At 38.0% G+C, this 27,425-nt stretch overlaps 1 protein-coding gene across 5 annotated transcripts in view; it reads right to left on the bottom strand.

Moving 5' to 3' along the window:
- NLGN1 (neuroligin 1) overlaps positions 1–27,425 on the bottom strand; it is an 869,488-nt gene that overhangs the window by 334,372 nt on the left and 507,691 nt on the right. For 4 of the 5 annotated variants that reach the window (XM_089675527.1, XM_089675526.1, XM_089675529.1 and 1 more), the window contains one exon: positions 6,444–6,503. The exons of the other annotated variant lie outside the window; for it this stretch is intronic. In XM_089675527.1, coding sequence (XP_089531653.1) covers positions 6,444–6,503 — 60 coding nt within the window. The remainder of the gene's footprint in view (positions 1–6,443; positions 6,504–27,425) is intronic. 5 annotated transcript variants of the gene reach the window in all.

Raw genomic sequence — 27,425 nt, 5'->3', positions numbered from 1 at the left:
TGGCACAAGCAAACAGCAGGCTTATCACCAATGGTAACATTAATCACTCTGGTTAGCATCAATGTTCAGAAAGCCTAGAACACACTGGATTATCTTTGTATTTATTTGTATTAGTTACTTTATACTTAAACAAGCAAATGCCTCAAAGACTTGTGTTATTTTGGTAAAGCAAGAAATATAAGCAAATACAAGAAGAATGCTAAAACAACTAAATAAATATGGATATCTGTGTTAGAATTTCATAGGAAATATAAAGACCATGGGGTAAAAATCATAAGGGGAATTTACTTAAACTGGAGAATGCAATATCTGGTGTAGAGCTGCATAGAAACCAAACAGCTTCCATTTTTTTTTTGTCAAAGCTTAATTGAACTGGTCTGGTGTCTGGTCTGGTTTTGACCAACCTCCCCCAAAATTCATGTGATCCTTATCAGTTCCTAATTTGGGCATAAAGGAGTTGCTCATTTGATCATCTCCCTATAAATTTAAAGCAGCTAATGGGGGAGGTCACAGACGGGAGGGGGTACAGTCGCAGATGGGGGCATTGTCCTGCGTGAGTGCATTTGCTGCTGGAGTGCAAAACAGCAGTTGAACACAGCAGTTTAACTAAAGCAGAATAATTCAAGCAGCAGGTAGATACAAAAAAGAACTCTACTGCACGCTGGATGGATTGTAAGCAAACACTCTGGGAAACATCTACAAGTTTGATTCCCACTCCAACTACCTTATAAAATGCCCCCTCTACTCTTCCTTTTCATATTACTATCCTCTGCTCTCAAAATTTCCTTTCTTTACCAGTCTGCTCCACACCAAAGCTTATACATATCACCCGCACTTCTACCATCTCCCTACGACTGCGCTCATCTCCTCCTGCTAATACTTTACTCACCTGCTGACCCAAACACCAGGACAGGAAGGCATGGGCACTCATATACATCCCGCTCCCATCTTACTTTCCTCACCCTCCTTCTTCTCCTAACTTCTTGGGATATCTACCCAAACCCTGGTCCTCCCGTATCTCACCCCCACACTAGGCACCCTCCTTCCCCTGGGAATAGCCGCAATCCACTCAACTTAATCTCAAACCCCATGCTCCTAAAAACCACTATCCCTTTTTCATGTGCACTCTGGAATGCCAGCTCTGTCTGTAATAAGCTCACATCTGTCCATAACCTTTTTGTCTCCCACTCCCTTAACCTACTAGCAATTACAGAAACCTGGCTTCAAGCATCAGATTCTGCTTCTCCCGCTGTACTTTCCTATGGAGGCCTTCTCTAGACCCACTCACCCAGACCCAGTGGTCCTAAAGGAGGTGAAGTTGGTTTGCTTCTATCCCCACTGAGCACCTTTCAAGTCCTCCCTAACTCTCCCTTTCTATCCTTTTCTTCTTTCAAGACTCACTGCATTCGGTTGTTTTCTCCCATTTCTCTGAGGGTTGCAGTGATCTACAAGCCTCCTGGAACGGTGTCATGCTTTCTTGATGACTTCTCTGCTTGGATATTTTAACATCCCCATTAATGTGAACAACCCAGCTATATCCCAACTCTTCAACCTAACCTCATCTTTTGCCTTAACACAATGGATACAGTCCTTCACTAACTCTGATGGGAATACATTAGACCTTGGTTTCCCCCACCGTTGCACTCCCTACAACCTCAAAAACACCCTATTTCCTCTCTCTGATCACAATCTTATCACCTTTACAGTGTCCTTGTCTTCAAACACTTATCCCACCAAGCAGCAATTACCCGCAGAAACCTTCACAACTTAAACCCTTCTCTTTTCCACTCTGCAACTGACCACTTCTATGACAGAATCTCTCCCCTGTCCTGCCCTGACCTGGCCACTGCTGTCTACAACAGTTCACTTTCATCCACTAGACTCACTTGCTCCTCTAACTACACGAAGTATCAGGCCCCGACCATTACAACCATGGCAGACTGACAACACCAAAAATCTTAAGCAACATAGTCGTGCACTGGAGCGACTGTGACGTAAAACCAAATCTCAGCAAGCATTCACTCTAAATAAATCTGCTTTTTTAATATACAATTCCTCCCTCTATGCTGCCAAACAAGCCTACTTTGTCACTCTTATTAATAACTTGTCATCCAGTCCTCATCATCTCTTCTCTACTTTTAACTCTCTACTTTCTCCACCTCCATCTCCACCCAGTAACTCACTCACTCCTTACAAGATTGCCAATCATTTTAAAAAAAAAGATTGATGCAATTCGTAGGGGCTTCTCCACTACACAGACATCTATCCAACTTAGCATACCTTATGCTAAATCTCCCTCAACACTTTCCTCTTTTGTCCTTGCTACTACTGAAGAGGTCACAAACGTTTTCTCAGAAGCCGTGTCACCACATGCCCCTGGATCCTGTCCCCTCTCAACTACTATGGTCACCCTCTTCTTCCATCCTATGCTCCCTCACTCACATCTTCAATCTCTCCCTCTCTAATGGTGTCTTACCCACCCCTCTAAAGTATGCATAGATGACTCCCATACTTTAACCCTCCCTGGACCTCACCAACCTGAACAACTTAAGACCCATCTCCCTGCTCCCGTTTACCTCTAAACCTTTAGAACACTTAGTCTACAATCACCTGAGCTCCTACCTCACTGACAACAACCTTCTTGACCCTTTACAGTCTGGCTTTTGCTCACTACACTCCACTGAAACTGCCCTACTAAAACTCACTAATGATTTACTAACTAAAACAAATTGCCACTACTCCATACTCTTACTACTTGACCTCTCTGCAGCTTTTGATACTGTTGACCATCCCCTCCTCAAAAAACTCCACTCTCTTGGCCTCTAAGACTCTACTCTCTGCTGGTTCTCCTCCTACCTATCAAAACGCTCCTTCAGCATTACCTATAACTCTGTATCCTCCTCTCCACTTCTTCTTTCTGTAGGGGTACTTCAAGGTTCTGTCCTTGGACCCCTTCTCTTCTCCATCTACACCTCCTCTCTTGGTCACTTGATAAACTCCCATGGCTTTAAGTACCATCTGTATGCTGATGACAAACAAATCTATCTTTCTACTTCTCTACTCACCCCTTCAGTCTCCTCTCTCTTTACTAACCTACTAAGTACATATCAGCATGGATGTCACTCCACTTCCTCAAATTAAATCTTTCCAAAACAGAGCTCATACTATTCCCACCAGCTCCTGCTCCCTCCTCTGACTTCTCCATCAAGATCAACAATACAACCATCAGTCCCTCCCCTCATGCCAGGGTACTAGGTGTAATCCTAAACTCCCATCTGTCCTTTGAGCCGCAAATCCAAACACTGTCCAAATCTTGTAGACTTCACCTCCGCAACATCTCCAAGATATGCCCGTTCTTAACCTCTGAAACCACTAAGCAACTTATTCACTCTTTTGTTATCTCTCGCCTTGACTATTGTAACTCCCTCCTCATTGGGCTACCTAATCACAGGCCATCCCCTCTTTAGTCTATCATGAATGCTGCTGCCAGACTCATCCACTTTACTAACCGTTTCATATCTGCCATCCCTCTCTGCCAATCCCTCCACTGGCTTCCCATTGTCCAATGAATACAATTCTAAACATTAACAATAACATATAAAGCTATTTATAACTCTGCCCCAAATTACATCACCAAATTTGTCTCCAAATATCACCAAAACTGTCCCCTCTGTTCCTTCCACGTCCTCCTGCTCTCTAGCTCCCTTGTCTCCTCCTCCCATGCTCATCCCCAGGACTTCTTGAGAGCCTCCCCCATCCTCTGGAACTCTCTACCCCATTTCTCTTCAGGGAAGCCTATCCCACCTTCAGCTAATAATGAAATCTTCTGTTCCTCCTATCAGTTCATCCCCCACAGTTATTACCTTTTGTGCCACCAGCCCCTCCCTTTTAGATTGTAAGCGCCAAGTAGCAGGGCCCTCCTAACCCTCTTGTACTGAACTGTATCATTGCTGTATTGTCTCCCTTTATATTGTAAAGCGCTGAGCAAACTGTTGGCACTATATAAATCCTGTATAATAATAATAATAATAATTGAACAAGCTGAAGTTAGGAGGGGGTTGGCTACTATGCACAGCTGCACCAGATTCTGAGTGCTCCAGTTTTAGAAAATCTCCCCCACAGCATTAATGGTTGACAAGCTGGTATTTTCTACCTGTACATTTTTCAAGAATATTAAATTGATTGTTAATAGTCATCTCCTATCTTAGAAATTTTTACAGGTGGAGCTATGAAATTACATTTTTAAGGCCAACATGGGACAAGAAAAACAAAGACAGTAAATTACCTAACCCTTGTTCATATAATTCCCTGATTAAATAATATTCTTCCACCTAATTATATAGGTCTTTTTTCATACTCAAAAGGAGATGTCAAAGGGGAATTTTCTATTCATGCAAATTGGTTCTACTAGACAAGTCTGTTAGACTGATTGCGGGTCCCATTTAATTGCAAAATTGCTGTTGTACAGCTTTGTCAGACTTTATATTTTTTTATTTATATTAACATTACATCAAAGGTGTTAACCTACATTTGGGCTGACTTTCACAGAATAAAATCAAAGTTTATAGTTTTGTTACGTAGTGCCTTTCATTCTATTTTTAATGCTAAATATGGGAAAACAAAGTTATTTATTTGTTCAGATGACAAGGTTCAGGCCCTGTGCTATGTAATTTTCCAGCTGTGTTACCCAGTTACATTTTATTAATTACTGACTGAATGGTGCACAGAAGTAATCACAGCCTAACGCTAGTCTGAATAAAGCCTGACCATGTTATTTAAACTAGAACTGTTAAAACTAGCTTACCTTCTTAAAAACTAAAAATAGTTTACTAAAAATACTAGTATAAAACAGTAGAGAATGTGGACAGAAAATTCTTGAAAGCTGAATTCTGGGAGTAAAAATCTTTGTTTAAATTATTTTCCTCATTAGCAAAGGTCATACAGCCACTTTGTGTACACCAAATGCCTTTGAAAATCCAAATATTGGCTTGTAAAAAGAGGAATGACATTGTCATTACTGTGAAGATTGAAGGAGATAGACACCGCATCAACCAGTCCAGTGAAGGTAATGGTGTTGGCCACAGACACCTCTCCAGCCCCGCCCCCTGATACATTTCACCCTGCCCAATGGGGCTTGGTCAAAGAAACCAACACCATTTTGTTCACTGGACTGGTTGATGTGGTGTCCATCTCCTTTAATTTTCATTGTTCTAAAATCAATGTAAGGACACCAGCCTCTCGGTGGGGCTACTTCAAGTCAATCCAGCTTCGAGTGGCTACTGTGCTGTACATAGCCTGTGCAAAGGACAGAGTTATTGGTAAAGACCCAACAGGTCCAATCAGTACACAACTCGTTACAGAATGTCAACAGAAAACTACAGAAGACTGGTACAAAACCAGTCTTCCTGCACAAGGAAAGAGAGCGGCAGTTGACAGCCTTTTTTATCAGAAACTCCAGGCAAAGTGTAGAAGTTGTTTCATGCTATATTACTGCACACTTTGGAGAATACACAGAGGACAGCCTTTGATTTAATAAGGCAAATGTGTAAAATGTAGCAAACAAAAATAAGAATTTATGTATTACTGTCCTGACAAGTTTTAGATGTTGAAAGTTGAAATCTCATTAACTTTTTTAATTGAGACCATGTTAAACACACCCAATAGCATGAGAACCTAAGTAGTAAAATTTGAAAACCTTTTTTTGAAGTTCTGCAACTAGTTAAGTTTAGGAAAATGCTCTTAAAATGTTTATTACATTAAATTTTAACATTAAAAGGTTAAATCTCAAGGCATACTGGATAAAAAATGTAATATGTTTATGTATGTCAGTGAACTATACTGCTATATTTAGGTTAAAATATACATACAGTATATACACTCACTTTTAAATGGAGAACATACACATATGATGCTTCTTGATCTAATGTGTTGATAAATTATTTTTTAAAAGATAAAACAAATGTCTACATCTTAAGAAACATCAAACCTTTAGATAATTAAATATCATAAAAGTTATTGCCAGCTGTTTGAAAATAATATAGACACTGTATATTGTCACTAGCAAGATTTAATATTCAGGGAATGTTAGAAAACATGCAAAAAAGGGTATGTTGGGAGACTTAAAACAGTGTTAGTTGAAAGATTTCACAAAATATATTCAAGAAGTGGGATGTAAGTTATCAAAAATTCTTGTCAAGAAAACAAGAAGAGCTTTGGTGTATACACTTACTGTTTGCATAAAAATGAAAACGCAACAACATTCAAATCAAGAAAAAAATGTAGAAAAAAATATAAAACAAGCAAGAAGACAAAACACATCAATCAAAAATGGGATAAAAAGAAAAAACTCTTCAAAATAGATACAAGAAGTCAAGAAAAAGTAAAGGAGATATATTTTCAGGGGTTCCTTGTCATGCAAATTGGTTTGGTGGCAAAAAAAATACCTTCATCTTCAGCACCTTCATTATCACCTAAATCATCTGTCTGTTTCTTTGTAAGGGGACCTAGGATTGAGAATGGAAACATGGAGCAAAACAGTTCAAGAATATAGCACACTAAAAAAAAAGAAGAACAGCAAAATACCACACATCCCCAATATATTGCAAAATGCAAGAAAAAAAGGAAAAAAAAAAAGAAAAAAAAAAGCATATACAGTATGCTTTCAAAACTGTCAAACACTAAAATATTGCATATGTTTGATATGTTTTCAGTCATTTAATTTTTAAAAGAAAACATGACTCCAACAAAATATTGTGATTTCTGCTAAATCTGGGTCTGTTAACAGTATCTATCTATCTATGGGGGTGTCAAAATAAAATCTTTTTCTGAGAGAACGTATCAGTAACCCCTAAAAGGTTGATGTAATAAAACAAAAACAATTATTTAACAACAAAAGAAATAAATGGCATTCCACCTGAAACAAGAGAAAGACCCCTAATTCAGACCAAGCCATGGAGCAACATAGGAGAGTAATGCTGCAATGCTTCTCACTCTAGCATTGCAGAATCAGTGCGCCCATACTAGTGCTCACAATATGGGTGTACCGCAATATTAGATCATGCCTCCTGTGTTGTTTTAGATAAAATATGACCATTACTGATCCAGGCCAATGGAAAAAAGGTGATGCAGACAGCATGGGTAACTCTGTCTTGCTACACAGAGGGGTCTGAATCAAAATCTACTTATTCCGAAAAGCAAAAACTGTTTTAAAATTAGAAGATTTACCAAAATAGTTGACCAACATACAAATATGTTCTTTAAAATAATATTCTATATTGTAAAAACTGAAAAATATTTGGTGGGAAGCATATAAGTACATTAGTGTCTGTTATCTGTTATACTTAATCAGTATAACTCAAACTGTATTAGTGACATGAAATTTACTGAACAGCTGAACACATAAAAATTTCACGTCCACACATGATGAAACAGAAGCATGATGAAGATGTGTGAAACATCTGGCATGCACAGAATATTAACAACACATATGCTCAGTAGCTGCAAGAGTAAATAAAACAGAACCATGCATTAAAAAATAGCACTGCAAAGCAAGTGGGAAATACAAAGGTGAATGTCAACAGCTTTTTATCAAGATGCATGCATTGCGTCAGAACATAGTCCACAAGGAAACACTGGCAACACTCTGTAAATATACTTTCTAACTGTCAAGATGATGTATTTTTTAAAAAATGTTAAAATTCCTGGGGACAATAGAAGTGTAATATATCACTGAGCACTTTCAAAGTATGTCTCTAAAAGACTCCATCTTAGACTAGAACTGAGGTCTAGGCTTGGAGTTTTGCCTAGAGCAAATAAATGTTATCTAAAAGAAGTTAATTTTTTTTCTGTTAAATCAAACAATGTGTAAACATTAATATTCCATCCAACCACAAGGTTAACATCACAGGCTACATTGTAGCACTGAAGTTTGAAATGTTTGTTCTAAAAATTGAGAGTTTAATTATTTATAGAAATTTGTATAGGTATTGCAAGTGTTTTGACATTAAATCTTTTTTTTCACTGTATGTCACTGAAAAAGAAATAGAGAGAAATATGATTAGACCACCATATATAAAAAAGCACCAAAGGCTACTTCCTACTATAAATATATCATAGACAAACCCTTGCACAGTGCATGTACCAAAAGTAAGCACTTGGGAACATATCCCTACTGGCATTTTCAAATATATTTCTGCTGTCCTAGCTGTGACAATAATCATGCATTATTTAGCTTGTTGCAAATTGTTTAAAATCAATGTTTTCTGTACTAGCAAAGGTAACATAATTTACTATAGAAATAAAATGAAATCAATCCTTAAACACTACCTGATCCATTTGCTTGCACTCAACAAAGGTATTACTGCAATTCAGAAGTTTTGGATGAACATTTTCCTGTTAAATAGACAATCTGTCCTAAAAAAATACTTATTTTATAGGATGGGCTTGGCAGATTAAGTTACCTGATAGATTTTTTTTATATCATTTAAGGATTGTACTGGAAAAATCCTTCTACCACAGTTTTGCTCTGACTCTGCTTAATGGGTTGAGAATTTGTGCTGCCCACCCTAAAGTGTTCCTCCTTTTCTGCATTTTCCATTAAAAAAACAAAGTTCAGTATCCAAATGGGAAAATAGACATTTCTACAGAGGCTTTAGCAGCTTGACAGAGCTGGGAAATCCAGAGTGAGGGGATCTAGCATTAAAGGTCCCGTACAACCAAAACTAACTTCTCAGTTCAGTTTTGAAAGAGTCATTCTCCACCTTCTAAAGTTCCTCAGAGACGCCAGTATCAGCTTCTCACCTATCACAGCAGTCACAGTGTTATGTATGATCTTTACACGGCTTTTTTATTTTATATTATGGAAACTTTAGATGGAAAGGTGTTATTTTCCATGCTACATGACTAGGTTTCATGGGTATCAAGGTGATAGCAAAGCAGATGAATATATCACTTGCTTTTCTTTATAACTGGATACCATGAAAAACATAATCATGGTCCTTACAGATAATGGCACACAGGTAATTTGGTAATCAGTTACCTAATTTGGAGCAGTATCTCCGAAGTGTTGGGCTTATCTATAATAACTTATCTATATATTTCCATTTTGAAACACATTTTTTAAATTAAAAAACATGGCATGGCAAAGCTGTTCACTGTTCAAAATGCATGTTCACTTTGCAAAGTTAAAGTGGAACTTAATCAGAAAATGAAGGCCCACTAGATCACTTCAGATCACTTCAGGCTGGCCCATTTTACAGGTATAGCTGTATAAAACATTAAGAATAAGTGCCTATACTGTTTAAAATCCTGCTCTGCACATGCTCACTTGCCCTCTATTTTTTGGCACTGCCAATGTAGAGATCGATCTGCTGACAACCTAAAGATTTACAGAGACAATGTTGGGAGCAAATTACAGCACACTGTAATTTTGGTAGCACAATTATTAACATGGAATGTATGTTCCTTGCTAAAGAACATTATTTTTTTATCAAGTTGTTATGGGTAAAGTTCCACTTTAATCTCAGTAAATAACATGAACCTGTGTTAATTTTGTCCACACAATCAATTCAATCAGAACCCTTTTTTGTAGCACATGACTTACTGACTTAATTGAGCACATCTTCAGCTTATTTAGTAAGTGAATATTCACATTCAAAGTAAGGTCAGTGAACATTTATTTTGCTAAATGACAGTCCTTACACCTTCAGTAAATCAACACCATCGGGGAAAAATTAGGAATCTTGACCATAAGAAACAATCACATGTTAAACTGTTAGTTAATTGCCAGAAAAAAAAGCAATGCTCCCCCCCTGCCCTGCAGGTTTAGGACATCTTCACCCTGTCTTCCTTCCGGGATGAATGGGCCACAATGACATCACTCCTGCACATGTGCATGGGAGTCCTCAGCTCTGGCATGGAGCACTGAAGGTCCTGAATGGTATGCCACCCCTTCAGAGCGCAAGCACTGGTGACAGCACCAGTTGCATGGTATATGAATATCTCCTAAACAATGCAAGCGAGATATTCACTGTACCTACAGGTAAGCCTTAATATAGGCTACAGGTAGGTACAAGTTCAAAAATGGACTTAACTTCCATTTAATTTTTCATCAGCACAGTGACCTAGTGGTTAGCACTTCTGTCTTACAGCATCGTGGTTCCCAGTCTTAATCTTGGTCAGGATACTATCTGCATGAAGTTTGTATGTTCTCCTTTGTGCTTTTGTGGATTTTCTTCAGGTACTCTAGTTTCTCCCACACGCCAAAAACATGCTGGTAGATTAACTTACTGTACAAATTGGTTGTAGCATATGTGTACATGTATGTATGCATGTCAGATAGAGACCTTAGACTGTAAGCTCATTGAGAGAGAGACTGATTATAATGTTTAAATTGTAAAGTGCTGTGTAATTTGCCAGAACTATATACTGTAAATACCTGTAATTAATAATAATCAGCTTAAAGTAGAACTAAAATTGCTCTATGATAAACTTTTAGCAGGTAGGCATTTTATTGCAGAAGAGACAAGCAAAGTCTCTTCTGCAATACAACATACCTTCCTGCATGCTCACAGTGAACCCCAGATGGTGAACTGAGCTGTGATTGCACAGTTTGGCTTACAGTGGCTGGCTGATCCTGTGTGCCAGGACGCATGCTACTGCGCATGCACAGAAATGACATCACCCCACGCCGGATAATGAAGATGGCCAGAACCCAGCACACAGGAGAAGTGCTGGTGAGGGAGCTTTGGGAAGGTGAGTATCCTCCCATTAGTTCAGCTTTACTAACTCTAGAAAAATTATAGCTGGATTAATTGTGCTTACTATATCCAACCTAGGCAATTTTATCCCAAGTCATACTGCCTTTATTAAACATTTATGATACTCATGGCTTGGCACCCATATTGCATGTCTCCATAATGCAAAAAAAATAACACACCTAGTACCTTATTACTGGTTAAGTATTCATGCTACTGGCTTTTTGAATCCTTTTTCACGTTTATTTAGGCCATAAAAGCACAATCAGCCCAATTGATGCTATTTCCCAAATGCAAAACGGAAGATCCTAAATATTCATTTGTGATAGCTATGTCATGCAAACTAACTTTTTTCTTCACAAATATTTATATTTCATTAACACAGAGGACTTTTAATGGCTATTACAGGAAGTAGCTATTTTACTGTATTTTATAAAAGACCATAATAAACGTTTAACATTATTTCTGACTGTGATAATGTAGCTTGATGATAAATTCATTTATTATACCAATTATTTCCTTGTACGGAATGAACACCTTTGACATCTACAGACAAGAAGAAAATACTTTGTATTGCTTTATTTTGAATAGGCTGCCACAAAAGATTAAACAGCCGCAATTAAGCACATAGAAATGATGGGTTGAGCAGTTACAGAACTGGTACATTCTTTATAATATCCTATTTATCTATGCTGATAACAAACAACTCATCTTTACCTCCTAATGCCATCTAATAAACCCACACCTACCATGGCCAGAGCTATGAAACTAACTTCATTACATTTAATTTTAAATACGCTACTTGTTCTACAATAAGCTGTTCAGTTAATATTCAACAACAAACTGTATATTGTCACATTTATTTAAATCAGTCTGACACAAACAATACTGCTTAAGGGTAAATCCACCCGCAAACTGATATTTTAGGTATAGGTAAAGCTGGCATCTTATGTTTTAGATACTCCAACATTGAGATCTTCCTGTCACAATTTCCAGCTCTTGAGAGTTTTTGGTGTTTCTTCCCACCTTGTTGTATTGCAGCTCCTCCTGTTGTATTTCTTTTAATACAAAAAAAGGAAAATCCAACAGTGAGAGTAAACATTCCTCATACTGGCTATAGCGGAGGTGCAGGCCCAGTAACTCAAATGCAAAGAATGTATCTAGAAAGTCCTCAAAGACATGTCAAGTATTTAACTTTTCAGGATCTAGAAAAAGATTAAATATACATTTTGGGATGCCTGGTACTTTACAAATTTTGTAAGAAAGGTTATGACGGATACAAATGTGAAACATACTTTCTTGCAGTTGCTCCTGCTATTTCTTGGTTTTAGAGTAATGAGCAATGACTTATCGCCTTCCGGTTATCTCTATACAGTTTTTAAGGCAGTTTTATTAACACTGTACTGTAAAACTGAACAATGTTGTATTGTAAATTAGAACTCTATTGTGTTTTATCTGTGCAAGTAAACACACCAATGATAGGATCCACTACTACAGTGCTAGTGTCCTACACAAATTACCTTTTGCCTCAACAAAAGGGCAATTGGCACTCTGCAGCACTGCATTTAGTTTGAGTTCTCCTATGACTCCTTTAGATTCTTCTGAATACTCTTGTTTCTTTTCAGGACCTGAAAACATGCTGCTAAGTTAACTGACTTCTGACAAAAAGGGGTTTATTTACTAAACCTGGTTGACTCAGACTCTTGTCCACTTCTGCATAAAAACCAATCAGCTTCCAGGTTTTATTGCTGAAGCTTAACTGAACATGCTGAGGTTAGAAGCTGATTGGCTACCATGCACAGGTGCCCAAGATTCTGAGTCAACCAGGTTTAGTAAATAAACCCCAAAGTGTCTTTAAGTTTTTATTTGCACATGAGTTTATATAACTGTGGAAAGAGCATTACCTTTTAAGCTGTATATAACATTTATAATATAATAAAGCTGTTTACTTTGTGCACCACTGAATAGTACAATGGCACTACATAAATAATACAATTTAGTATAATATAATATTATATAATCCTATAGAGCCAGGGTGAAGGTTAAAAAGGGTTTACAACAACAGACAGACAGACAAAGGAAGAGTATGAACAAACCAAAAATCATGTCAACTAAACCCCCTGTACCCAAAATTAATGGAAAGAGTTTTATTTTACCATAGGCGTAAAGTAAAACATTAACATTTTCACTTAAAAAGATCACTTTTACAAAACTAAACTCCATCACTATATGATTGATATCATCAGTCATTATTCATAATTTTTTACCTAAAATATTTCATCTTGTGCTTTTTGAGTCTTATTCAAATAATTCAAAGTATTGGCATACTCTCTTTCTGTTCAATGTCCTTCTTTTAATTTCTGTCTTTCACTTGTTGAAAAAAATCTCTTTTAAAGTTATTTGAGTTGAGAACTATGACTTTGCTTTTTGAGAATAAGATGATAGATGGTATATAGATCTTGAGCTGGTCTATAGTTGGTTAGCCATTATTATTTCAACTGGTAATGTTGAGTTTTGATTTGGCAGTATTCATTGTTGGTTGACCTGTGAATTTTACAGATGCTATGATGTTTTACTAACTGTAAATTTATCATTTGCATGCCTTTTCACATATCTCTTAATACAGTTTATATTGTGAATAAAAAAATAGGGTCATACTATTGCAACTCTCCAGGAACTGTAGTCAAGTGTAACATGGTAAATTCAACTAAAACCTACTTTTAAATACTGAGTTTAGGCAGGCCATGAAGGAAGCATTCAAGTCTACAAACCTGCATTTCCCATCTGTCCTAACAGCAAAGACCAATTGTTACAGGCAATCATAATCAACTGCAGATAGGAAACAATAGTAACTACTGGACAACTTATCTGTGATATTTGATATCCAATATAATAGCGGGTAATTTATGTGCACAGTTCCACTCTGCTCACAAAATTAAAAAGTTCTTAACTGATTGCCTGTACCATACATTGTTTGTAATTTCTTGGTTTAGAGTATTTTCAAAGACTCTTATAGGTCCAGTAACCAGGGCACACAAATCTAAGCTTACAGAGTTAGTCCGCCTTTACTAAAAAACTGCATATGCAGGTAAAAACAAACTGTGCAGCTTTGACTAAAGTCGAATAATGCCATTGATATAGGTATGCACCATTTACGTACCTCTTGTAGCCTGACTGGAAAACTCCCAGGATGTTGATAAGGACTTTGCTAAGACAAGCCCAACTGTTAATGTTCAAAATCACCATCACAAGAGTGAGTTTTCAAACACTAAGCTCAGAGCTACTGCATCAGAGAGAGAAAGTGCATGTGAGAGGGTTTGAGTCAGAGAAAGAGATCACTCCTGTGATGGTGAAGGTGAACAGTAAAAGCTGGGCCTCATTTAGCCAATGTCCTTAGCAACATCTTGGAGTTTTTCAGTCAAGCTTCATGAGGTATGTAACTGGCCTACACTTATAGCAAGGGCATTATTCAATTTTGTTCAAAGCTGCACAGCTTGTTTTTATCCACAAACATTCTTATCTGCATGGTTGTTTTTTTTTTATAAAAGGTGAACTATGCCTTTAATGCTCATGGAACCCCAATGTATTTGCAGAAGATCTAGTAGATCAGAAGAATGGAGGCACTGGAATTAACCTTGCTAACACACTACACTCATCCATTTCCCAATAGCCCAACCATGGTTAGTGGAGTCCCCCTTTTAATCATACTATCTTTTATAATTTAATTTTGGTTTTTTTAAAGCTACAGAGTTAGTAATTTGAAGAAATAACAGGAACACATCAGTACAATCACCTGCATTTTAACCAGTGTTTTCTGTGCAGAGTAGAAAAGGATAAAGCACCTACAAGGAACAATGTATGTGTATTTAAATTGCAAAGTAATCTATGATCTGTACAACATGTGCTAGCACAAGTAAATAAGGAGTTTCCTCTGAGATTTAGAAGTTAATTAAACTTTACCCTCAACATTAAAATTTGCATATTCCTTTATTAGTTTGAAATGGCATTTCAATGTACATGGAAAATAATAAAATATCAGATAACATTTAAGGCTTGTTAGCTTTAATCCTCTCTCATAAATGTTGAACATGTGAGTGTTCATGAGGAAATTACCAGTTAAGGGTGAACGATTATTACAACAACTTTGGTGGCTCACAGAGCACTTATTATACTTAGTATAAAAAGTACAAACACAATACCAAAGAAAAAAGAACAGTTTTACCTAGTTCCCAGGAAATAACAATATATTTTATTTTAATAAATTATTTTATGAAATCTAGGATCATCAATACTTTATCTACATTAGAAGAACAAACTGGAAGATCATGGTCTACAGTGTATGTATAGCAATACACATATGTTATTATCCTGTCTGTATATGTCATGTGTTTTGGTGTTCCCTAAAAATGCTAAATTATACTGTTTACACTTTCCAAAATGTTTAACTGTAAGGAAAACAGAGTAAAAGCAAATATTCAAGTTTTTAGATCCTGTGAATAAAAAATCTATAGACAGTAAAAGAAGGATATATACCAAACAGGCAAGGTAATTATAAATATGGGATTTCCAGCTTTTTTTAGACGCTGTGATTAGAATGGATTCATTCTAATCACAGTGTCTGGATAAATACATACTTTGAATCACTAGTGAAAACAAAACCTTACCCCAGCTGCTATACTCCAAATTCAACAGCTGGAAGGTGTTGCTCTGACTGGGATGTTCAGTCCTCGATACAGATAATCCATAGCAAATTAAACCGACTACTAGGTGTACTCTGAAAGATGAATCTTTATTGGCTACATAAAAAATGACACAGCATACATACATACATACATACATACATACATACATAAATACATACTGCTAATGCATTTTGGCTTATACAGCCTTTCCCATAGCATCCTGCCACACGGAAGGCTGTATTAGCTGAAACGCATTGGAGGTATGTATGCTGTGTAATTTTATATGTAGCCAGTAAAGATTCATCTTGAAGAGTACATCTGCTTTATTTGCTATGGATACTTTGTATTATTGCCTCCATTGCGTGGAAACTTATTTCAGAGTTACACATGCCTCTAAAATCTTCAGCATCCAACACTTAGGCTATATATTTTTCTCCCTAAAGAGACACTTGGGCTGATTTACTTATTGAGAATGTTCACACAAAATGTAAATATTTTAACTTCATTTATTTTTAGTTATGCAATCACATAAAGATACTTTACATATGATTGGGTATTCAAAGTCAACAGGAATTTGGTTTTCACATGATTGGATTATAAATAAATAAATATTTACAATTAGTTTTGAGCGAAGATTGTCAACTTCACTCTTCTTGTTATTAGGAAACATCAATCCTACCAAAAGTGCCACTTTAAATGCAAGTCTCCTGCCAATGCCATTGATCTAATTGGGCCATATGGCCATATTAGGTCAATGACATCATGAGTATCCCTGCCCCTTTGTTTATATTTAGCTGCAGCATGGGTAGTGCCCTAGGCATTGCTGTTTAGGCCAGTGGGGATGCAATCATGGGACAGCTTACCACAGGTTCTGCTGAACTGTGTTTGGACCAGGTTCAGACCGAACTCAGCTGAACCCTGATCTCAGTCTCCTGGGTTAAATAACACTCGCCTTCATTCAACCCAGAAGACCGAGGACAACTGGTGGTAGAAGAGAATTATTGTAGGGAACAATGCTAAAGATTAGGTGAGTATTGCAGGTCAGAGTGGCTTTTTTCTTTTATACCCATTGTGGGACTTTTTTAAAGATGCAGTTTCTGCTACAATGCAACACAAAAGCTAAAATGTATAGTGAACAGTGACTGTTTAGTAAACCTTATCATTTTTACAGTCTGCGGTTGTGCCTGGGTTCACATATGTGTGGTATAGCGCATATGATTCGCACAGGAACCGAACCGCATTCGATCTGTGTGAGGTGCGATCGGAGCCATACATTTTGTATGGCTCTATTCGCACCGCACCCGCACCAAAAACGTGAAGGACCCTTTTTTGGGTCTGCACTAGAATTGCATGGCATAGGTATTCACACCCATACAATCTGATTCTGCACATCGCAATGCATTTTGTGGACCGCTTTCGGGTTGTTGTTCACAATATACACACCTGCAGTGGTTCGCATGAACGGGGTGTGATTCTGATGCGGTGCAGAATTCGCACTTAAAACGCATCAGTGTGAACCAGGGCTTATTGAGTAAGGTCAATTCAAACAGTTCTTGTTCATCAAATAGTCTGCAGTATATTCCATGTTACAAACAGCTGCTGACTTATGCAAAGTGACCAACCACAGACAGATGCCCTCATTAGTTGCAGGTGACAGTTTTGATCAAAAGAATGCATAACAATCAGTCCTGTAAATAGAAATGTCCTATATATTTCTGTATCATACAGTAAATGTATGATTTTCAAGTGAGGGAAGTGTAAAAGACCAGATGAAAGTTTGGTAGATATTGTTGCACTGAAAGAGAATGCAGAAACATAAAAGGCACTCTTTGATAAAGGATTGCTTTGTCTTGATGTTCGAAAATACATTTGAAGCAGGCCCACTGACACACCAGTATAATGTACAAAAAAATTTCATAAACAAAAATGTGATTTACTATTAAGATGATACAAGTGACCTTTATTGCTTAGGGCCTAGCTGTAGCTCTCTAACGCTCAAGGGCTTGTAACTGACAAGATTTAACACAAACCTATGTGTAAGCACTTTTGTTTCAATAAGTGCATTGCCAGTTTGATTGACACACTTGTGCTTAAGGGACGTTTTCCTCCATTTCCTATAACAATTTCTTGAAAGTCAAACTTATTTCAGGCGTACCAAGGGTTAAGGGTAATATTTCATCAATAGGAACACAGTAGAATTACTGAATAGCAACCAATATAGGTGGAATAATGTAAATGCATAATCTACAGTAATTCTAAAGTAAATGTCTTAGCACTGTAGATTAATTGAATTGACATTTTGAGGCTAGAAGATAAATCGACATTTTGACACTGGAAGAGTAAATAAGATGCATTACATTCACATTGAAAACATCATAGATGATAACTTAAAGGGTAACTCCACTTTCGTGGGAAAAAAATGAGCAAATAAAAAAATATATAGCTTTTACAATTGTGACTCAACTCATATTGCAATTGAATGTTATTAAAAATTAAGTTTCCTTTTTAACCGCTTCCCGCCCACCCGCAATGTACTGCGGACTGGCGGTAGCTACAGTTTAAAGCGTGCATGCCCATACCCCCCCACTGTCATTTGTTGTAGGAGGTGTATGTCAGCAAGTCTCGGTCAGTGATTTTGGTCAGGACTCTGACGATCTCCTACAACGAATGGAGATGCAGAGCTGTGTCTGTATTTGTAAATACAGGCACAGGATCTAGCTGGTTCTTCTCTCCCTGGAACCATTTTGTTTCAGAGAGAGAAGAAAGACATTACACATGAGTAAAAGCCGCACACTGCATTCACACACAGTAGATAGAGACATTTTAACCCCTTGATTGCCACATTTAAACCTTTGATTGCCCCCTGCCACCCTGCCAGTACCATTAGTACAGTGTCAGTATACAGTGTTTTTCACTGATCACTGTATTAGTGCCACTAGCGACATCAGATAGCGTCAGGATCAGTTAGCATCCCTTCCAGCTAGGGTCAGCTAGTGTTAGATTGCCCACACACTATCATACTCACGCTGTAGGTCGCTGATCACCGTCATTACTAGTATAGTGTTTGTACGAATCAATATATTTATCACGAACAAAACTATACCAGTGCCCCCTTAGTATTAGTGTCCCCAAAAACGCAGTGTTAGCAGGATCTTCCCCATTCGCTGCCTGCACTAGCATTTAGCCCCTCTGCCCCCCACCCCTAACAAGAAGTTCAGTGTCAGTATAACTTCTGATCACTGTCACCTGTAATACATTGCACACAGAACCGCAGTGCTCGCAGAATCAGGCCTGATCCATGCCAGCATTAGCAGGTGAATTTTATTGGTAGTGGTTCAAGCAGTCCCTGACAGTCAGGTGCTCTTTTTCCAATGAGTAACACTAGGTACCTATAAATTTAGAGCCCAAAATGTCCAACCAAAGGTACACTAGTGAAGAGGCCTACAGGATTCTGAGCATGTCAGGTAAGAGCGAAGGGGAATACTCCGTGACACAATCCGCCTAAGAATACGAACCTGTAGACAGCAGCGGCACCCTGACAGGTATCTCGGACAATGGAGAAGAGGTCCCTGTTAAGATCAGGCATACCCGACTCCATGAAGCTAAAGTGCTAGGATCACATGACTTGTCTCATATGTAGCAAAGTGCCAGTACTAGTGCCGCACTACCTTTTGGTGAACTGGCGAGCACCAGCGGCCTAGTATATCCGCGTCTTTTGTTATACTAGCACTGCAGTATCACTTGGTGACGTGACAAGTCCCATAAGTGCACTACAAGCTGGTGTGGTGGCGAGCACAAGTAGTACCCCGCAGCCACCAAGAATTTGCACACAGGCCCTTAGAGCCCCTAGTGTCCTTACAGATGTGCTTGCAAATCCTGATTGGCAGCCGGCAGATTCTGCAGCACCCGTACTCCCCCCATTCACTGCCAAACCCGGAATTCAGGTAGAAACAGCAAATTTAAATACTCCCCTTGATTTTTTGGAGCTGTTTTTCACAGAAGATTTGTACAATTTGAATGTGGGCAAAAGCAATTTATATGCTCTATAATATATAGCTGCAAACCCAAATTCAAACCTTGCCAGACCATTTGCATGGAAACCTATTACGGTTTCCAAATTTAAAACTTTTTTGGGCCTAACCCTCAACATGAGCACAACAAAAAAGGATGAGTTGCGGTCATATCTGTGGATATCTTCCTCTGCTTAGGATGCATGCTGGCAGTTGTGGTTTTACATTATATGCTGTCCAGAAAAGAGCTTTAGAGCACACAGGACCAACAGTGTTTATTTGGGTGTTTTTTTTTCCATCCATCCATCCTTTTTTTTTCATGTTAGGCAAGCAGTACATAATGTGGTGCCATCCTATAAATATACAGTATAAAATAATATTAATGACGACGCATAATAATAATTGTTATTATTATTATTGTTATTTCAGCACTGTAACAACCAAACTACTTTTCCTCATTCTACATAAAAGGTTAACATACTACTTAGTAAGAAATATTGTGTACTGAAATTTGCTTTTGGACTAGAAAAGCAAATGACAATTGCCTAGTGATAGTGTTTCATATCTGCAAACTGTAATACCATTATATTTTCAAAGATTAATGTCTATTCCATGTTTTCTATTTCTTTATATCACAGCAAGGTAAAGCTAGTTTTTCCAGCATTAATATTAGCCATTGAAAAGGCTAAGTGTGGTATGATGACCAAGAAGTTTGCATGCTGGTATATAACTTTGCATTTAACTGGTGATTTTGTGTGAACATGGCATAACTATAAATGCCTTGCTAACGACACTACAGAGAGTCCAGTCATCATTTCTGTAAAATTTATACTGGCCATGGCCAGACAGATGTTTTATTGTGGACAGTTAGACATTTGTCTGTGTTTGCATCCATCCGTACAGGGCATGGTGTACTCCCTAACTTGCAGCACAGATGCTGTGCACATGAAGTAAAGGCTTCAGTCCATTTTCTCATTTCACATAGATAGAAAATGGAACAGTTGGCCCTCATTCAAACATATTTGACAACATATTGGAAAACCACAATGTCAAATAATGAGTGCTTTCCATACTTCCAGGAATTGTTAATTTCTTTATGGTTTCATAGTCGCCCCATAGCGGCAAATGACATTCAAATCTCTATGATCATGTCAAACTATAATAATGTGTATGTATAGTCAGTCATAAGGAAATGTATGTCACAATACTGATTATATACCCAGGAGATGCAACTGAAGCCAAGTCCTGAAGTTGCCAGCACATCAAAATGGAAGCCTACTGCCTGCCAATGAGAGAAGTATGAAGCCATGTGGGTGCACAAAATGTGGAGGCATCTCTCCTGGAAGAGAGGACTATTACACAATTTCACATGAGTCTTTGTGCTCTTAAATGACCACATAATTAGGGCAAGCATTGTTAAATTATTGCTTAACAACTACAATGATGTGACTGCAGCACCAAGACCTCTTCAGGATTTAGTTAAATGTTTAGCCTAACAGGTTAATCCAACCTTTCAAATCTCCCTTTCCAAATTAAGTTATATTAAAAGGTTCAGATTTATTTTTTAGCAAACATGTCATACTTACCTGCTCTGTGCAATGTTTTTGAACAGAGCAGCCCCGATCCTTCTCTTCTTGGGTCCCCAACAGATGCTCCCCCCTGCTGAGTGCGTGCTTGCTCCTGAGCCACCTCTGTGTGTTTATGAACCCCCCATTCCCTCCTCAATGACTGTGATTGACAGCAGTGGGAGCCAATGGCTCCTGCTACTTTGTGTCAGCCAATGATGGTGAGAGAGACCCGGGAGAGCTGCTGCTAATGTGCACATTGCTAGATCAAGATCAGGCTCATGGTAAGTATTGGGGGGGCGCTGAGATGGCAGCTGCAATCTGAAGTTTTTTTACCTTCTTGCATAGAATGCATGAAGGTAAAAAAAACCTTAAGCTTTTAGAAGCTTTTCCCAGTGGACACCTATGAAAAAATGTTGGGTCTGCGATAGGATCTTCACCTGCTGGAAATGTGAGAATTGGCTCCAGCTGGACCCTTCCAGGCTATACCTCAAAAGGAACAGCTGATTTACTTGGCCTGCACTGAACAGTATGCAAGCCTGAAGATACACCTCAGTTTATTTCCTAATGATTGACCTTTTCCTTCCACCCATTACATGTACCAGCATTTCTGTCAGTGGAAGGCTAGGACCAAGATATAGGTCATTTACCTTCATACCTTTGATCTATAAGATTTCGCTAACATGCATATAAGTAAACGGTGAAGAAAGTTTCCTTTAGCAAAGTTATTGTAAATAGAGTTAAAGCAAAAAGGTTACCTGCTACATTACAAAAGTTTTTTTTTCTAATTCAATATTTCTCAACTCCATTCCTCAATTACCCCCAGGTTAAAATGGGTGTTTCCCTCAATAAACATCCTTCTAATTGTCAAGCCAATAATCAAGCAATAGCAATTAAATTAATCAAATCAGCGTATATCAAAAGAAATTCAGAAAACATCACTTGTTGGAAGTACTTGAGGAATTGGAGTTCAGAGGAACCTATCAAAAATGAATCCCAAAATATATAATGTATATATACAGGCTGAACTAAAGTGTAATGCACTGATAGTAAAACTACAGATACCACTTGTCATAAATAGTAATTTCTGAATAAATTATAGAATGAAATAAAATGAATTCCATAATAAAAAAACGAGTGGGAGAAAAAGAGAAAAAGAAACCTTTAGGGTCAAAAGAAATGTTTGTTCCTTCCTTAGAAAAGATATCATTTCAAATGCAGCTTGATTCTGTAATCTTTAGCTTAATTAATTGCAGCAAAGAGGATAATGGATATCTTGTATTATCGCATATGTGTTAGTGGTGCTACAAATCCATTTTTGGAGAATTTTTCAGTAAAACAAGTCATCATTTTCAAAGAATAAACTCTTATCCCAAATTTTACAATGAATATGTTATATAATCAAGCAGCTTACTGCTTCCAGAGTACGTACATTAGTCAAAATGTTAATTAACATGTAACAGGAACTGGAAATAAGCCAATGCCATTTGAAATCTGTTTTCTACTTTTAATGACTAAAAACCAATTAATAAAAATGTGCTATGGATTTTGTTTCCTTACCAGTCACTATGAGTGATTGATGTAATATTATACGATCGAAATATAGGATTAAAAATCTGATAGATATATACAGGTGAAACTCAAAAACTTAGAATATTGTGCAAAAGTTCATTTATTTCAGTAATGCAACTTAAAAGGTGAAATTAATATAAGAAATAGACTCATTACATGCAAAGCAAGATAGTTCAAGCCGTGATTTGTCATAATTGTGATGATTATGGCTTACAGCTCATGAAAACCCCAAATCCACAATCTCAGAAAATTAGAATATTGTGAATAGGTACAATATTCTAGGCTCAAAGTGTCCCACTCTAATCAGTTAATTAAGCCATAACACCTGAAAAGGGTTCCTGAGACTTTAAATGGTCTCTCAGTCTGGTTCAGTAGGAATCACAATCATGGGAAAGACTGCTGACCTGACAGTTGTGCAGAAAACCATCACTGACACCCTCCATAAGGTGGGAAAGCCTCAAAAGGTAATTGCAAAATAAGGTGGATGTTCCCAAAGTGCTGTATCAAAGCACATTAATAGAAGGTTCTGTGGAAGGGAAAAGTGTGGAAGAAAAAGGTGAACAAGCAGCAGGTATGACCGCAGCCTGGAGAGGATTGTCAGGAAAAGGCCATTCAAAAGTGTTGGGGACTTTCACAAGGAGTGGACTAAGGCTGGAGTCAGTGCATCAAGAGGCACCACACGCAGACAGATCCTGGACATGGGCTTCAAATGTCGTATTCCTCTTGTCAAGCCACTCCTGAACAACAAACAACATCAGAAGTGTCTTACCTGGTCTGTTGCTCAGTGGTCCAAAGTCCTCTTTTCTGATGAGTCAACTTTTGCATCTCATTTGGAAACCAAGGACCCAAAGTATGGAGGAAGAATGGAGAGGCACACACTGCAAGATGCTTGAAGTCCAGTGTGAAGTTTCCACAGTCTGTGTTGATTTGGGGAGCCATGTCGTCTGCTGGTGTTGGTCCACTGTGCTTCATCAAGTCCAGGGTCAACGCAGCCGTCTACCAGGAGATTTTGGAGCACTTCATGCTTCCTTCCGCAGACGAGCTTTATGGGGATGCTGACTTCATTTTCCACACTGCCAAAAGCACCAAAACCTGGTTCAATGACCGTGGGATTACTGTGCTTGATTGGCCAGCAAACTCGCCTGACCTGAACCCCATAGAGAATCTATGGGTCATTGCCAAGAGAAAGATGAGAGACATGAGATCGAACAATGCAGAAGAGCTGAAGGCCACTATTGAAGCATCCTGGTGTTCCATAACACCTCAGCAGTGCCACAGGCTGATAGCTTCCATGCCACACCGCATTGAGGCAGTAATTGCTGCAAAAGGGGTCCAAGCCAAGTACTGAGTACATATGCATGCTTATACTTTTCAGAGGTCTGATATTGTTCTATGTACAATCCTTGTTTTATTGATTGCATATAATATTCAAATTTTCTGAGATTGTGGATTTTCATGAGCTGTAAGCCATAATCATCACAATTATGTGACAAATCACGGCTTGAACTATCTTGCTTTGCATGTAATGAGTCTATCTCATATATTATTTTCACCTTTTAAGTTGCATTACTGAAATAAATTAACTTTTGCACAAAATTCAAATTTTTCGAGTTTCACCTGTATATATATATATATATATATATATATATATATATATAGTATATGGCAAGGTTAATATGATTAGACTTCTGCATGAATCTGAATGTTCAGTCTTAAATTATAATGTATGTGCAGGCCTACCTATGGAAAATTCCCATTTTTCTTTTTCTCCTTTATTAGACTTTGTTCATTCTATCTGAGAACAATTAGTTATGGGAACTAGAAGTGAGAGGTAACCGGACTTTTGCAAGTTGCTGCTCTGCTAACCTCCTGACCTCATGCTAACACACACTAGGCTCAATTCACTAAGCTAGAATGATCATGATTTGCCATAAGAACTGTTATTTTCAGCAATGGCCACCAAAAGATGTTAAAATTACCATCACATGGCTGAACATTACAGCCTTTTTGACAAATAACACGTTTTACAGTTCAGTGACTTGTGTCTATCATATCCTAAATATCTATATATAACAGTATCACGTAAAATAATCTTTTGTAAACAACTGCCGGGCTTTGTGTTGGATACATTTGTGCTTTCTTCCTCTAACTCTTAGGTCCGTAAGTCATCATGCACTGATAACCTAATCAGAGGACAGTGAAGCTACTTTGAGCTTTGGCTTTTCATGCATTCTTCCAGATTCTCAGAACTGCAGCACCAGTCACACAAACCAAATTGTAGCACTTTATTAGAAATATACTGTATACAAAAATTATGTGGCCTTAAAGTGATACACACTCTGTTTAATTTACATTGTCCCTTCTATTTCTGTATATGGATGATTGCACTGTAATTGTTAAAAAAAAAAGCGCCTTTTTCCTAATTGTTATACAGCTGTCACATGACCCAGCTCTTTCCCAGCCTGTCTTCAGGGAAACATAAGCAGGAGGAGCCTCTAGTCCTTTGCTGCTGGTCCAAAAAAAAAAATACAGCCTTTGGAATACAGAGTAAAAATAATTAAGTAATATCAATAAACTTTTTTAAGTAGGCATACATATATCTATTTGAAATTATATCTTTATTATTTTTTGTAAATACCATGGTGTGGACAAATTTCTGCAAGTCACAGGCTGTGTCAAGCCCCTCCAGCCTGTGTCTTATTATAAGAGGAAGGTGAAGCAACCATTAATCTACATGTAATATCTCGCCCCCATTGTGTTTAGCTAGTTAGTGGACATGGAGGAGGAGGAGGGAGTGGGCTGTATATTATCACCTTGTATACACCCACATGTGTGACTCTATAGTCACATGGGCTGCTCAGATGTGATAGGGAGAAAAAATGCTCAGCATAAAAACTCTCTGAAAACTGAGCATGTGCAGAGTTGCCACTACAGCTGCAAATTAGGAACATGAACAGAAGGTGGAGATAGAGAGCAGCAGGCTCAACCAGTTTTTTTAAAAAATACAAAAAATTAATCTCATAGTGACTGATTGACTAGGAACAGAATTTAATACAGCATTCATTGATAATTTTTCATGATGTAGGTTTAGTGACATTTTAAAGTAAATCCGTTCTTAACTCATATAGGGCAAAGTAACAGGTTTTCTGCTGCTTACCTTCCCTTCATGTTTTCACCAATCCATTTGGCTGTCAGGTGACAATAAAATCTCCAGTAGTTTCTAGTATGAGTAGCATGTGCCGCACTACCCATCTTTTCAAGTGACAACAATGGTTCTTGGTGAATGGTTCCTTTGAACTAATGAACCAAGACAAGACATCTTTCTTTGAACATAGCAAATGAACACAGAGGCTGGGGAGCAATAAAAATGTAAGTATGAGCAGCTGGTGGGGGGTCACCATTAAAATTAACCTGTTGTTTGCCCTACATGGTCAAAACACAGGTTCACTTCACATTATATGCAAAGGAAAGGATGGGAAAGGCGCCACTGAGTGCAGACTGTAAAACATGTTTATTAGAAAGTGGACATAAAATGCACTTACATACAAGAGTAGAAATACAAGCACATCTGGGATCTTGTGATGGACCGGGACTGGTAAGCGTAGGGCTACTTATGTAGTCGCCCCTTTCCTTTCTGTGCCCAGAGTCGGCTGGATGGTAGAGAGGACCAGAATAGGAATGGTAGCGCTGGGTGGAGCACAGCGCGAGCGTGACTGCGTCTACCGGAAGTGATTCAATGGCGTTTCAGAGAATGTGCACCATAACAGGGGCGCGCTCCTTTATCAAGCTGACAAGATGGGAAGATGTACTGACTAATATACTCTAGGGCAGTAGTCCCGCCCTTTACTCTTTCTCATGGGGTAATACAATTGAAAACAAGAGCATTGATAGACAATACTAATGCCATCTAGTGGCTGGATAAAATATCAATAAATACAAGAAAACCTACAATGTAGTCCGGCTGGAGATCTAAAAGGTAATTGTGTTGGCTGAAAAAACTAAGAAAAAGTTTTTTCATGGGTGAGGATATTCAATAAATTGCCAGAAATTTCTGTATAACAGAACAGGAAATGTGACATATGAAAAAAACATATAAAAACATATTGGTAGTGTATGAAAACAGCTAGTAACTGTCAGCTTTTTGCGCCAACACATAAAAATGTATCACTTCACATTATATGATGCTGGTCTTATATGAAGCTGATTATGGCTTTAAAGTTGATGTAAACCTGAGACATGAAATATGACCAAAGCATATCCCTCTAAGAGCACTAAGTGTCGTTTCTGTCTTCTGCCCTGTTCCTCTGCTATCAGCATGAGTCACTTATGACAAGTTTTCCTGACACCAAGAAAAAACGCTAACAGGGGAGGGACCTCCAGCCTCAGTTCTGTTCTTGTGTGCTGTGTGGAGGTGTGTGGGTGGGTGTCTCTTCCCCACAATCAGCTCTCAGAGCTATCCTCAGCTCTAAGCCCCCTTTTTTCTGAGGTCTCAGATAAGCTTCGTAAATTTAGCACTTTGAACGGATTTAGAGAGGATATTGTTGCAGATAGACAGGTACAACTTATGTAGGTGGATTTGTTTCATCTCTGTGTATCACCTGTGGCTACTCAATTCTCTGGGTATATGTAAGGGTTTACAACCACTTTAAACTTTAAAATGGAAGCAAACCAAAACATGCATGGATAAAGCAAGCCTACTGCCTGCCCTTCAGCTTTTCAGCTCAATATCTGTTACAAAGTGACATGCCAGCCTTTAATTCAGAACATACTTATTTATATTCCTAAAATAATCCATGTTGTGCCATATATACAATCTATATAGGGCTGCAACAAATTAAAAGG

The sequence above is a fragment of the Staurois parvus genome, unplaced genomic scaffold, assembly GCF_062004578.1.
Source record: "Staurois parvus isolate SC_StPar_1 unplaced genomic scaffold, SC_StPar_1.0 ptg000155l, whole genome shotgun sequence".
Taxonomy (NCBI): domain Eukaryota; kingdom Metazoa; phylum Chordata; class Amphibia; order Anura; family Ranidae; genus Staurois; species Staurois parvus.
This window is presented reverse-complemented; position numbering and strand designations above follow the sequence as displayed.